Source organism: Cucurbita pepo, chromosome LG10 (genome assembly GCF_002806865.2).
Source record: "Cucurbita pepo subsp. pepo cultivar mu-cu-16 chromosome LG10, ASM280686v2, whole genome shotgun sequence".
Classification (NCBI taxonomy): Eukaryota; Viridiplantae; Streptophyta; class Magnoliopsida; order Cucurbitales; family Cucurbitaceae; genus Cucurbita; species Cucurbita pepo.
The window spans coordinates 666316-681366 of NC_036647.1; the positions used below are offsets into that span (position 1 = coordinate 666316).

The following is a 15051-nucleotide window of genomic DNA, read 5'->3' on the forward strand; positions in this document are numbered from 1 at the left end:
GCAATATGATTGATTTTGAAGGTTTGAGTTCTTATCTTGCTCTGATACACGAAAAAGCTTATGGCTTGAAACACGTCGTCGTCTTTAAAGCCTAAAGCATCGTATGCAACTATCGTATCTAATACCATAGGAGGAAAGCCATATAAAAGGATCTTAATAGGAAGGCAAACGTTTCCCACATGCACGAGAGAACCATAAATCTACAAATTCAAAAATGCGCCATCGGGTCTGCTTAGCCGGGCAGCTGATGGTGCTAAGGAATCAGCAATGCTCCTGACCTCTGCAATCATCGCTACAACATCATTGAGCTTGTTAACTGCTGATCCTACACCCTGTGTTAGACGAAGATATCAAAATACTAAACTTCATTATTATACTCTTGACAGAAACATTAACTCAGACCCAGAATTGCAAACTGAGTAGACTATACAGGGAGAGGTCGGGAACAAGTGGCATACCACGCCTGCAGCTCCAGCCGTGATAGCCATTGGCACTGTGACAGCACTTAACCCGGACGAACACATGACAGGAATCTTAACAGCCCTCGAGATCGAATATGCTGCTGCTAGTGTGGGCGCTGCCTGTAATTATCAAAATCAAATAGAGTCAAGTTACAATATTTACATCAATGAGAAATTCGCCACAAATTCGTCTTCAAACAAGGTGAATTTAGGCTATGTATAATAAAACTCGTATGACTCGACCAATATTTCTACTTCGCACCTTCTCGATCAAGCCAAGCACGCCAGATTTTGAAGGATGAGAGCATTTTCCTCCTTCAGTTTGTATAATATCAGCACCTTCTTGTTCCAGAAACTCTGCCAGCTTCACCTGTTTATATCTCAAAACTTAAGTTAGTACAACTACAACAAGAATGGTGACAAATTCCCTAACTTGAATTAAGCCCCTGCTCTAACCTGATCAGGAAGTCCAAGTGTGTGGGGCACGGTGACTGATAAGACCACAGACGGCAGTAACCTCCTAGTCTCTTTTGTTAGATTCGATATCTACATCACAGACATCAATATCTACATGATTCAAATGATTCAAGATTTTCGTGCTTGGAAATCGTCTCAATTAAACGCAGTATTAGCTTCTCGATGCTTCAAATATGAACAATGAACATGTTCATAATGCTATCATAATTTCTTGTACCTGATCTGCAGAGAAAACTATTCCTGCCTCATAGAATGAATCATAGTTTCCAATTTCCACCTGCAATTTTCAATCAGATTGGGGAAAATTCGTCTGTAAAATGAAGTATGTATAAAAGCAACTGATTGGCGGTCAAACCATTAATGCTCCAGCTTCAACGGCAGGTAAGAACTCTGCTGGATCCACAGAAGAAACACAAACCTGTAATAACATGCAAACATAGGAATAGGATGAGTAGTTGTTTTCAGAAGAATGAGACAAAAGTTTTGCAGAATATGAACTTACTGGAAGAGAAGTTAAACTAATGGCAAGCTTCACTAACTCTGCATCACAAGCTATATCGACATGAGTCGCTCCCCCCTAGAAACGAAATTACAGTAACATGGTGAAGAAACAAGAACTTCCATATCTGATGATAAAATGTATCATATCAATCCCAGCACTTAAATTGTTACCTTTAAAGTGGATATCACTCAATTTATGGTACATTAGGAATAATTGAGTGATATCCAGTGACTATGAAAAAGAGACTAAATTAGGCAAAATCACTCACCTTGTCAGCTGCAGTGACTACTGAAGCCACATTTTCCCTGTCTAGGTTCTGCAGACCTGAAATAATCTGAAATAGATACAGCGCAATTGCATTACAGATTTAAGCAGAGAAGGAGGTAATCAAACTCAAAATAGAGCAACATGAATACCAGAAGCAGCCTTTTCTTGGTCTAGAAATACCCAAATTAAAGTTAATCGTTCTCAAATTCCAATTTCGGTTGCATAATCCTCAAATGGGAACATTTTCCGTCCTTTGGCTAAACAGAGAGTGTCAGCAAATGAAACATGAAAATAGGTTTACCTTCAGAGCTCGTCTCTCCTGAAAATCCTTGAGAACTGATTGTCGGTGGGCTGAGAGAAGTGCGCGAGTGGTGGAAGTGGGTCTTCTTTTAAGGGGCAAACGCGGCGTAGAAACAATATGGCCCAGAAGAGGGTTTTGGTTGAGCTTCAAAATGGCAAGTGAAGAAGATGAAGATGGGGAGAAGAATGAGGTCTGCATCTCTTCTCTGTAGAAGGGTTTTTGGAGGCGAGGTTGAAGATGATGAAGAAGAAGAAGCGGGCGGGAAGGGATAAGAAAACGGTGGCTTCGGCAGTTATCTTCTACTGCTCAACCTGCTCCGAATAAAGAAGATATTTATGCATTGAAGTTCGAAAAATGCACAGTATTTTATTGTCACGGTTAAATTAGATTTACCTGAACTTTCTTTACAAAACATTATTTTGAAGTTCAAAGTGCTTTTTTTTTTTCTTTTTTTTTTACGGACTAATTCAATAGGAAAATGATTGAGAGGTTACAGGTGAAATGTGGTTTTAATTGATTGAAAGGCTATAATCTTCCAGTTCAAACCTAGATTCAAAGTGAAGATTTGAAATTCTATTTGAAATTCTATTTCGGAGAGAGTGATCTAATTAAGTGTATTTGTGAGATACCATTTAAGGAGGGTGGATTGTGATATCTCAAATCTAGAAACTTCTTCCCAACATATACATTTTTAAACTGTGAGTTAACTTCCCTAAATTACAGATGTGGACCTGACTTGAACTATTATAGGTGTTCAATTTCCTAACTATTTCTAGTGGTCTTGTGTCCATTATGAGAGTATTGGCATAAAAAAGAGGGTCTAATGAGCCTAGAACTATGACAAGGAAACGAGTCTGCAAGTTGGCAACCTGAACAGGTAGGAGGAATACGATTTCACTAAAGCAACCAAATGAAAGCACGGCCTAATTGCTTACTGCACTTCCCCGGTGTAGGAATAATTATCTTACTCAATTACTGACTTAGGCTTTCGTGAGAGTACCCGTAGGTGTGCCTAGGTGGATTCTCCCCTGTTTTGAGTATTTGATTTAACAAATTAGAGCCATAGAGAAATGGTTAGTACTTGGAAATTAAAAATTATATTGCAAATTGCGATGAACTTATAATGCAAGCTATTCTTAAGTGCTGGTCAAACTTTAAGGAATGAAATTTGGAGCATTAATTTAAACCAAATAAGAGTTATGACTTTGAATAAATCGATCCTTCTTCAATTCGTTAATTAATTAAGAGAAGTAAATGTTGCCAGAGAAGACACAAACGTGAAAGGCTCTAATGTTCGAATAATTCAAGACAGTTGGAAGAGGATTATTCAATCCTTCCAGGATTGTCACTCTTCCTTCTTAGCCGTCGATGGCCAGTTTGTTTCCAGTAAGATTCTGACCTAAGTTATTCATTTCTCCACTCGCATGAAAATGATATTGATTCTCCAAGCAAAATCTAAATTCGTCCGCACCTTTGTTTGCAGATGAATTCTTCTTAGTTCTACCCTTCGCCAATCTACCATACCAACAAACTTCTTCAATATAATTTTATAATGAATTGAATTTGCTAGATTAACGAGTTCGTCAGATCGAAGCCACAGAGAAAACGATTCAAATAGAGAAGAGAGATTCGAAAGCCGATCTACATTTTGTGTTGCAGTGCTTGGCCAGAGACAACAAATTAATGAACAAATTAAGAACGACTGGAAAAGAAAAACTGAAGAGGAAAGAAACTTATATAACAAATACATACAGAATTCGGTTAATTACGAAGTTAGGATGAAGAACATAGAAATTGACCGATTGAGTTGGCAGAATCGATCAGAAGCGGCAACCGCCACAACAGAGGAAGAAGAAGCCGGCGATGCCTATCAACGCAATGGCCTCAAACAGAGAAGCGATTCGGAAGATTATAGCATCTAAGAAACCGATGTGGAGATTCAATCTCTTCCACTTGAAATCCTTAAGGAATTTCCACTTCCACGAATCTCTTAGCCTCTGGATGCTGAATGCTCTCCTCTTCTTCGTCTTCTTCCTATCGATTGCATCATCCATCAGTGCTCTTTCTCTCTCTTTCTTTTTCTCTTTCTTCGACTCGGTATCGACTCGGTTTGTATGCGGTCGTTTATTTATACAGAGGAGGATTGGGGAATTCCACTTGCTTGAGGCTCACGACTCAACATCAAGCATTTCAACCATTGTTAAAGAAAACGAAAATGGTAAGGAAGGCGCCTAAATAAAATTGGATTTTGGAAGGGTTTCTAATTATTCTTTGAGGGTATTTTGGTCTTTACACTTGGACGAGTTATTGCGTTGGTCTCCGCGGTTTTGATTGGTCAAACGTGTACAAGGACTGGCACTTTGTTATTTCCACCCTCGTGAAGTTTTTCTCCTTCCACTCCTAGTTTCGTTATTATTTATTAAATTCAACAAAAAATACCATTAAAAATTGGATCGACTTTCAAGTCTCCTCTTTATTCTTCAACTTTAAAATTATTTTTTTTTAACACTAAAATTGACATAAAACATAAAATAATGTAAAAATTGTAATCATGTAAATTTAGAGTTTAGGGTTATTTTTTTAAATATAGATCCTGCAAATTGTATTCGAGTTAAATATTGGGTAGTGTGCCAATGAGGACGTTGGACTCATACAGGAGTAGATTGTGAGATTCCACATTAGTTGAAAGGATTGTGAAATCTCATATCGATTGAAAGGGAGAGCAAAACATTCCTTACAAGAGTGTGAGATGACTAGTTGTCAACTTCTTTCTACCCAAGGTTATATATTGTAAGTGGTTGTTATTTCTCTCTTACTTGCTTATATAACGTCTCTTTCGAAAATCTCTCTCTTCTCTCGCTTTCTAAAATCTTCTCTTAAAACCGAGGTCAGAGACTCGAGCGTACATCGCACGCCCGTAGGCGACGGAAGAACGAATTGGTTTAGCTCACTTATCGTTGGAAAGTGAGTGTCGCACAATTGCAAGTCCGCTGCCATCAAAAGTGCAATTGTGAGAGTATTAAAACTTACCTACATGCATGGTTGAATTTATAAATAATAATAATAATGAAAAAGAGGGATGAGTAGAATTGTATTTGTAGGGCCCTATCCACTTCGTATGAGATGACGGCTGACTTCGACAGAAACTTCTAATTTCGCGGCGCGTAATCGTCAATTAGCCGCCGTTCTCTTTCGCTCTTTCCTTCTCTTCTTCCTCTCTCTTTCTGCTCCTTATCTCTGTCTCTCTCTTCTCCATCTTTTATTTTAATTCTTATCGTTAATGGTTAATTAACGAACCATAATCTGCCAAACTCCTAAAAAAATTTGAATTAATTTGACCTGGTCTTCCCATTTTCAAGCATATAATCTATTTATAAAAACATTTTTCATACCATTTAGCTTAATTATGTGGTTAGGATATTAATCCAAACATAATTGAACTTTTATGTTTTGCTCAACAAAAAAATAAATAAATACAATAAATTATATGTTTAATTATATATAAATAAAAGAAATCGAGAAATAAACCATTAGTATGAGATCTTAATTTTAGAAAAAATGATCTGGACCTTATGATCTTAGCTTCATGTTAATTAAATGATAACGACGGTATCTAACTAAGTGTTCTATGTGAAGTTAAGGGAATAGTATATATATTTTTTAATTTAGAGATTTAATATAATGGTCAGACAAAAATAATAAAAATTATGATATATTTTATCGATCTAGAATTCGAAGAGTTTAAATTAAACTAAAATAATAATAAATCAATAATTAACTAGACATTTTATAGAAATAATAATATATTTCTTATTATTTATAGTTAATAGGATATATTTAATTTTAGAATCAATTTTAAATACAAAAAATTAATAATTGTTTTAAATTTTACGAATCGGAAATTGAGGTGAGGTTTGGATGCCGAAAAAGGGAGACAATTTGATAAATATTCTAAAAAGATAATGTTTTCAATTACTTTTTCAAAGATTCGATGCCAAAGCCTTCACATTATGCTGCCTTGCTTTAATTGTTTGTCCATGAATATTGAAATTTCCAAATTTGTCCCTCTTAATTTCGCAATTTGCATATTTATTTTTAATTCTCATTTTTCCCATTAATTTTATTATTATCAAGTTAATTTCTTTTAGGTTAAATTAGGGATTAATATTTTATAAATTTCACGGATTCTCTAAAATTATAAATTTAGGTATCCACCATACGCAAAATTTATTTTATTTTAAAATTTTTCTACATATCATAGTCTTTTAGATAAACTAACATGGAGAGATTTAAACTTTTAATATTTTATTAATAAAAATATTTATCTTAACCAAATTAAACTCAAATGTTTAGTTCTAGCCGTACTATCTTAAACAATTGATTAAAATGCATATTATCTAGTAGTCGTGGGCTAAGATTGTTACAAATGGTATCAGAGCTAGACACCGAACTATGTGTTAGTAAGGATGCTAGGCTCCAATCCAACATTGATGGGAGAGGGTAAGGAAGTGGAAACTCATCTCTAGGACAAGTTTTAAAATCGTAACAGACAATATCGGCTAACAGTAGACTAGCGCTCTTACACATCCCTTCAATTAATGTTAAATGTTTGAGTCACAAATCGGAAAAAAATAATAATAATTTTTTTCCTCATATGTTTACTATTTTTTAATAATTTAGAGTTAGAAATTTTGTATATTAAAAGAGAGTATATATCTTTTGCAAAAGGCTTCGAATGCAAAATATCGAAAAGGAAGAGGAATTTTGGAAATTGTGACAGCTTGTTTTATATATAGAGTATTCCATTTACATCACATTCTAAGCTTTTATTTTTCACAGATTTAAATTTTATAGAACTTAAAATTATTTCAAACTTTTAAAATTATATAAGTTTCATTTCTCAACCTAAATATGATTTAGTATATAAAATATAAATTAATTATCATTTTTTTTTTTAAGGTTAACCACCAATTCCATTTTTAACTAACATAAAAATTAGTTGCATTTTATTCCAAATCTCAAGTCTATTTAAAATTTTCAATATATATATATTTTTTATATTTCTAAAATATATAAATGTTGAATTATTAAGATATTTTTGAAAGGTTATTATCAAGATATTTTAAAAGGTTTTAATAGTTTCGGTAAAGAACGAACCATCTTGATCATCTGTCCTAGTTGAAATCGAAGATATTTATATATGATATATTACTATAGAAAAAATCTCTAAATTATGAAATTATATAATTAAATATTTGGACATGGTAAAATACACCAACGTTGAACTCTAAAGTTCAAAAATATCGTTATTATTAGTTTTGAATAGAAATCGTTAACATATTATTCAAAAAATACTCTTAAATTTTCAAAATGGTTTTAAAAAACACCCTCTAGCAAAAAAAAATTATACCTTATGCAACTTCAAAAACAAAACTTTTTTAAAAAAATTAAAAATATATTTCCGGTTAGTACCACACTTCAAATAATACTCATAATCTTTTCAAAATAACATTAAAGTTCCTAAATAATCTATAAGGTGTCGATAGATAGGTTTCGTCCATATAGTAAGAATTTTTTAACTTTTTTTTTTTTTTTATAAAGATAGAGATGCTAATGCTACTTTTAAAATTTTATGAGTATTTTTTAAACCTAGGAAAAATATTGTAAACGTCTGACCTGATAATGTTATTAGCCGATCATCTTCTTTTACTATCTTCTTCATCTCAATATTTTGGTGACCCTTTGTTTGCTTCTTATTGCCGGCGGCAGCCTCCTGAGAAAGAAAATATTTTGAAGATGGATGGATGGAGGAATGAAGGGGTTATTTTGGTCTTCAGCTTAAATGAGTTAGAAACCTTATGCATCTTAATCAATCAGTCTAGAAGTTCCTCTTTATTGATCAAGTATTTGACTTAGTGCAATATATCAATTTAACAGCGTTGGTGTTAATGAAACATACCAGAGCTAATGATTTCAAGAAGACAATCAAATCAATCATCTTCTCCAGGTCAAGCGAAACAGAGCGCTGTTCTATTTCTTCTGTACCTAGATTCTCTGAAACCACAAGAACATTAAGAGATTTTTCCACATTTCCAGACACAGATAAGGATACCATTTACAGTCAATGATTCTGGAATAGATTGATAATAGACGTTCAAGACAAAAAAGAAGGTACAGTGCAGTCTTAAATCAAAGATAACAGATGCTGATAGAAGCGGCAGATCAATCTCAGAACTTCCAGACACCGAAGTAAAACATGAACAAAACAGGTAATAACATAGTCCAGGAGCCTGACAAGAAATATTGGTTCCACAGTCAAATCTACCGCAGGCATTTGAAATTCAAAACATTCAAAGAACCTTTTTACTAGGTGGCGAGGAGAAGCAAATGATATGAGAATCCTTCAGAGTTCTACAGCTGATGCCACCAGAAGGCTTACTTTGAGCATTAGTTCTCCAAGCCCCCGACTCCGAGTTTCTGCACTTCATCTTTGAGAGATTTCAGGTATTTAACAGCTTCGTCGAGAACGGTGACTGTTGTCATTTGGTAACCACCAGGTAGAATCTCTCTCAGCTTTCTCACCATTTTCTTCACTTTTAACTGTTTCATGTCACTGTCGCGGCTGCTTCTTCCACTGCTTGACAACTTGTGGACAGGATTAAATGACTGATTCTTCCTGGGTTTTGAACTATAAGAGGAGGATGAAGAATCAGGGGATTGATTCCCATAATTCAAATGAGACCTTGCAGTGCTGATCTCTTCATCTTCAGACCCATCAATGTCTTCGTGATCTTCATCTTCCAAGCTCAATAATGCATCGATGTCATCCAAATCCTCCATCAAAGGAGATGATATTTCTCTACTATCATCATTATGCTCATCATTGACGTAAAAGTTCTTTTGGATGTACTTCGAGCACATATTCGCAGTAGGACCACTAAGTTTGTTGGCAATTGCAGGATGGAACATGATTTGGCTTCGATTATCAGTGTGGTCGAAGATGATGAAATTTTGGGGACAAACTTCAGAAGGTTGAAACTCAACAGTATTGAAAGGTCCCAAGTTGTTTCGCCCAGGAGGTAAAACAGAAGGAAAGGCAGATGACAGAGGAATCTGCATGTGATTATCACCCCCTTGGTTTGCTGTTGGAAGCATCGCGTTTTTGAGGTAACAGTTGAGGTCACTCTGCATAAAGTCCATGTAAAAGAAACAAACAAACGGGAAACTCTCCAAACTTCAAGTTACCGTGTCTTCTCTCTCAGGAAAGCTTGCTATTGTATTACGAAAATCAAAATGGGATGTTAACTAATGAGAAGACTACACAGCAACTCTATATGTTGCCATGTAAATTTAAGCGAGATCTTTATATCAAATTAAAGACAGACAGGAAAGAAATATTTCATTTCTTCACTTCTAGCACAACTGGAGGCCAGTCCACCTAACTCCCCAATGTCCAAATGCTTATCGCAATGTTCTCCTACGTGACAGGTTTTAGCAATTGGCGAAAATACTCGGCCTGTAATGAACAAATTGAAAGGCATCAAAACAAAGCACTTAAAGATGCCCTTTAACAGTCCAACAATGAAAGCAGTACAGACAGTCAAGTGAATCCAAAATGTATTATTAGTTCATACAATAAAATGTACCAGTAACCAATTTTTGAAAATATAAAATTCATACAAATCCAGAACTCCGAAGGAACGACAACAGCTACGAAACAAAGTTACTTCATTGAGATACAGTAAACATAATCTCAAGGCAGCCAGGAAGATGAGAGGAGAAAGCAAAAAACTTAACTTCAACATGAAAAAATGCATATATAAACTTAATGTTTGATACTATAATACCTTGGTTTAGCTAATAAACAATCAAAAGATAGAAGATGGAACTAAACACCATATTATCTGTAACATGGTTGCAAGTAAAAACTCCCCTTTTATCAATACTTCGGAAATCAATTTAGAGTTGATAGTGATTTGGGATGAATAAAGAGACAACTAATATGAAATTTCAGACACTTCAAATGTGTGAGCTGTAACAACAAACAATCACCGCAGAGTAAAATTTACAGTTATGGTTTACCTGACAAACTTGCATCACTTGGTAGTAGGCAATGATTCCAACACTCATGTTAACCTTCCCAACTTCCTTCACAGCTCTGTTTCTCTTTCCCGTAATACCAATGTACATTCTCACTCCTCCAACCAGTAATATAATATTGGAACAGCCGCAAAAGTAAGACCAGCAAAATCAACGTTTTAATTTCCTTCTGCACACAGCCATAAGCAAATAACTTCAAAACTTCACAAAATTTACAAGCACAATAATAATATTAACAAGTACACAAGATCAGTCGTATTTTTCTATGGGCGATCCTCAAAAAGATAAATCTGGCGGAGCCCAACAAATTCCTAGCCTTGGCAAGTGAATACAAGGCCAGTGAAAGATCATTGATGTGACCTACCAAAAAGAAAAATATTCTTCCTCCAAGACAATTTCTTACATGTCTAGTCAATTATGGTAATAATCAAAATAATTGGATTCGTTCCAAAAATCTCACCAATGCAAATCAAATTACAGAATGACACGAAAGAAGACCACCAAGCGAACACACTTGCTGCAGTAATTCACCAAGGAGGCTGTCCACGGCATCTTGATTCTATTCTCCAATTCCACTTAATATAAAGACGAACCCAATCCTAAACTGAAAGGTAAAGCAAACAAAGGAGAAGCAATCAGTACAACTTAACAAACGTAAAAACATGAACTCCCTAGACAGAACACCCAGTGAACAAAACCAGTTAAGCAAACGACGTGTTTATACATTTTTAGAAGTTAAAAGATAAAGGTACTCGCTAATCTGGTTTAGACGTCCTCCCCTGAACAGAACCTAAGAGTTCATCAAATCGTTCATTTTACCGAATTTCCTCATTATCCATACACGGGACGAAAAAAAATCAAGTGCAAAACAGCCCAAAAACACTGAGAAAAAAATGACAGATCAACGAGAACAGAATCGATAGCATAGTAATTTAAGGTTAAATTTCGAAAATCTCCATCGCAAGAGAACGCCAGACACTAACAATGATCAGAGTAAAGAAAGAACAAACAAAACAGAACTACGATCTGTCGAAAGTACAAATCACTCGAAAATTAACTTCTCGCAGTACGCATCCAGAAATCAAACGAACTCCAAAAGAAGTATACGTGCCCTAGCCCCATTACCGCAAGCTAAAAGAAACGGAAAACAAACAAGTTTCCTCAAAATATGAAACAAAAAATTTCACCCACGTGATTCCAGAGCTGAATGAGGCAGAAAAACGAAGACGATCGGACGATTTTCGTAAGAGTTCGGTAGATCAGTCCCCAGATTTGGTCTGCAAGCTAAAGATCTGGCAGGAAGATGAGAGAGATCGAGGGAGAGAGAGAGAGAGGGATCGAGGGGTAAGAGAGTATTTAAAAACTTTTAGTTGGGTTTTTGTGTGAATCTGTGAATCGTGTATTGAGACAGACAATGGTCAAACCCAGTGAACTGAGAGCCGTTGGATCGAAATGATTTCCGTATATCATGGGATGCTATGTGAACCGTTGGATCAAGCACGCGTGATCGGATGGAGCAGTGGGGTCCACATGGTTTGACAAGTGCGTATCGTGAAACTGAAAACAACTCCTCGTGTGGGGATTTTAAGAAAGAAAGAAAGAAAAAAAATTAATTTTGGTTTTGACTATTATTTTTTTAAAATATAGCTTACGTATTTTTAATTATAATTTTGTTTCTTAATTTTAAAAATACGTATTTTTATAATTTCTTTTTATCCCTCATTTCGGCCCTTATACATGCTGCTGGTAGGAGCCCTACTTTTTATTGTACTTTTTTTTTTATTTAAAAAAAATAAATAAACAAATAATTTTATCTACAATTCATGTCAACTGTCCAACCCCATCCCGCTGTGTTATGGAATAATTGAATTGATTGCGTGGCTAAATGTAGAGCAGTCCACCCTGAGAAGTACGATTGATTGAACTAATAAGTGTTGGGTGAGAGCCTAAAGATCCTAATTTACATAGTCTTTCTGTACACATATATTTTCAAATGATGCCTTTGGCACGGCTGGAGAGGTAGTCGTAAAAGCCTATCGCCCGGGAACCAGGGGGTCCTTGAGAGGCCTTCAAGAACTCCATCCATTTCGACGGACTCTTAACCATAACTGCAATTGGCCTGCCATTATCTGTGGCTCTGATTCCAAGAGGCTCGTTTCCTCTCATCTCTCCAGGTTCTTGTTTTCACTCAGAATTACTCAAACTATGAACTCTGAGTTATCTCTTTGAACACCAATTTTATTTTAATTCAAATCTTCATCCTTCCATTAAAAAGATCATCTCTTTGTTATTACTGAAAGAATCAGAATGAGATCCATTCAAATCAAGCACTCAATTGTTTGAACCCGTAATTTACATCACCATCAAATCAATGGTTAAACCAAACACATGTTCCTTTCTCACTCTCTCAATCCTGCGACTTCTCACTTTCCGGGAACAAAGTTTGTGGCGAACGCCCATGCATTGTTGTTGACTGGGTCGGCAAGGTGGTCAGCCAAGTTTTCCAAAGGACCCTTTCCGGTGACAATGGCCTGAACGAAGAATCCGAACATGGAGAACATGGCGAGCCTTCCATTCTTGAGCTCCTTAACCTTCAATTCAGCGAAGGCCTCTGGGTCGTCGGCAAGACCCAACGGGTCGAAGCTTCCACCTGGGTAGATGGGGTCGACGACCTCCCCGAGTGGGCCTCCGGCAATACGGTAGCCCTCGACGGCGCCCATCAACACGACCTGAGTGGCCCAGATGGCCAAAATGCTCTGTGCGTGGATCAGGCTGGGGTTGCCCAAGTAGTCGAGGCCTCCCTCGCTGAAGATCTGAGATCCAGCCTTGAACCAAACAGCCTCGCCGAACTTCACGCCATTGCGGGACAGAAGCTCGGGGAACACACAGCCCAAAGCTCCGAGCATGGCCCATCTGGAGTGGATCACTTCGAGCTCACGGTTCTTGGCGAAGGTCTCGGGGTCGGCTGAAAGTCCAGCAGTGTCCCAGCCGTAGTCACCGGGGAACTCTCCGGTGAGGTAGGACGGTGGCTCGCCAGAGAATGGGCCCAAGTACTTGACACGGTCGGGGCCGTACCATGGGCTGCCGGAGGAAACTGACTTGCTGGCGGTCTTCCTCATGCTGACTCTTGCGTTGCCCTGAATGTCAGGGGCGTTGGGGGAGAGCTTCAAGGCATTCCCAGCCAGAGATGGGGAGGAGAGAGCCATTGTAGAAGCAGCCATTGGTATGATTCAGAAGGAAGCTGAAATGGGTTTGAAGTGCAGGGAAGCTGATATCGGTGGATGGGCTTAACAGAGCATAATATACATGAACTTGGAGGAAGGGTCCTTATCCAGGGAAATTAATATCAGCTTCCTCATTGGTTGAGGTTCCTATGGCTGATTTCCTTGCTCCAGGTGGCTTCCCCTGTGCCACTTTACAGCTCTAAAAATCTTAGGCAAATCCTTGGGCTCACCTTCCTTCCAATGAAACTTTGACATGTGGGTTGTTGATAGCACCTATCCAAATGCATGAAATTGCAGATATAATTTGCATCAAAGAAAGGGACGATCTATCTAAACGTTAGATTCAGTGTATAGTGATATGAATCTGAAACAGTTGGTGGATGAGAGAGAGCCATGTGGGCATGGATAGAAAAACAGAGCAAAAATCTCTGAAATCCAATGGGATTGAAGATATAGATACGAATGGATAAGAATCTATTCTCTCTGCTCACTATATAAATTCACCAAACCCACCACTTCCCCACCACAAAAACATCCCTCCATTAATCACACAGCTCATTCCAACTCCAACAATGGCTGCTTCCACAATGGCTCTTTCTTCTCCATCACTGGCTGGTAAGGCCGTGAAGCTCTCCCCCAACACCCCTGACATTCAGGGCAATGCAAGAGTCAGCATGAGGAAGACCGCCAGCAAGTCAGTTTCCTCTGGCAGCCCATGGTACGGCCCCGACCGTGTCAAGTACTTGGGCCCATTCTCCGGCGAGCCACCGTCCTACCTCACCGGAGAGTTCCCCGGTGACTACGGCTGGGACACTGCTGGACTTTCAGCCGACCCCGAGACCTTCGCCAAGAACCGTGAGCTCGAAGTGATCCACTCCAGATGGGCCATGCTCGGAGCTTTGGGCTGTGTGTTCCCCGAGCTTCTGTCCCGCAATGGCGTGAAGTTCGGCGAGGCTGTTTGGTTCAAGGCTGGATCTCAGATCTTCAGCGAGGGAGGCCTCGACTACTTGGGCAACCCCAGCTTGATCCACGCACAGAGCATTTTGGCCATCTGGGCCACCCAGGTCGTGTTGATGGGCGCCGTCGAGGGCTACCGTATTGCCGGAGGCCCACTCGGGGAGGTCGTCGACCCCATCTACCCAGGTGGAAGCTTCGACCCGTTGGGTCTTGCTGACGACCCAGAGGCCTTCGCTGAATTGAAGGTTAAGGAGCTAAAGAATGGAAGGCTCGCCATGTTCTCCATGTTTGGATTCTTCGTTCAGGCCATTGTCACCGGAAAGGGTCCTTTGGAAAACCTGGCTGACCACCTTGCCGACCCAGTCAACAACAATGCATGGGCCTACGCCACAAACTTTGTCCCTGGAAAGTGAGAGAAATATGTAAAAAAAGAGAGTTCATTATTGGTGTACATTAGTTGAAACTGAATTAAGTGCTTTTGTGTGAAATTTTGTGCTGCTTATTGTTCTTCTTCATTCATGAACTAAAATTACAGGTTAATTATCTAATATTAATCAATTTTGAGCGGAACTCACCGATATTTCAGCATATATCATCCACCAAGATGGTCGAGGTTGGAATTAATGTCTACAAGAAAAATAGAGATGGTAAAGTAATAGAGATAAGGCATTTGCCTACCACACTTTATACAGACAAGTCAGGCATAGAAGCGCATACCGTAAACAAGTCGGGCATCGGCAGAGAAAATAAACATTTTATACA

At 37.9% G+C, this 15051-nt stretch overlaps 4 protein-coding genes across 4 annotated transcripts; 1 reads left to right on the forward strand and 3 right to left on the reverse strand.

Annotated features, from left to right (window-relative positions):
- Positions 1–9: 9 nt before the first annotated feature.
- On the reverse strand, positions 10–2319 carry LOC111804011 (uncharacterized protein ycf23-like). The gene is made up of 9 exons (XM_023688656.1): positions 2009–2319; positions 1709–1774; positions 1441–1515; positions 1294–1356; positions 1156–1215; positions 918–1007; positions 724–831; positions 459–581; positions 10–332 (listed from the first exon to the last, which is right to left on the reverse strand). Exons 1-9 carry the CDS (start codon positions 2204–2206, stop codon positions 201–203), a joined length of 915 nt encoding a protein of 304 aa, XP_023544424.1. The 5' UTR covers positions 2207–2319; the 3' UTR covers positions 10–200.
- A 5803-nt stretch (positions 2320–8122) lies between these two features.
- Positions 8123–11485, reverse strand: LOC111803829 (transcription factor bHLH144). Its single transcript, XM_023688410.1, has 4 exons — positions 11300–11485; positions 10569–10712; positions 10091–10277; positions 8123–9524 (listed from the first exon to the last, which is right to left on the reverse strand). The coding sequence occupies exon 4, from the start codon at positions 9206–9208 to the stop codon at positions 8456–8458; it is 753 nt and encodes a 250-aa protein (XP_023544178.1). The 5' UTR covers positions 9209–9524; positions 10091–10277; positions 10569–10712; positions 11300–11485; the 3' UTR covers positions 8123–8455.
- Positions 11486–12370: 885 nt separating this feature from the next.
- On the reverse strand, positions 12371–13423 carry LOC111804551 (chlorophyll a-b binding protein of LHCII type 1-like). Its single transcript, XM_023689403.1, has one exon. The coding sequence runs from the start codon at positions 13327–13329 to the stop codon at positions 12532–12534; it is 798 nt and encodes a 265-aa protein (XP_023545171.1). The 5' UTR covers positions 13330–13423; the 3' UTR covers positions 12371–12531.
- Positions 13424–13842: 419 nt separating this feature from the next.
- Positions 13843–14789, forward strand: LOC111804550 (chlorophyll a-b binding protein of LHCII type 1-like). Its single transcript, XM_023689402.1, has one exon. It carries the CDS (start codon positions 13905–13907, stop codon positions 14700–14702), a length of 798 nt encoding a protein of 265 aa, XP_023545170.1. The 5' UTR covers positions 13843–13904; the 3' UTR covers positions 14703–14789.
- The last annotated feature ends 262 nt before the right edge of the window (positions 14790–15051 follow it).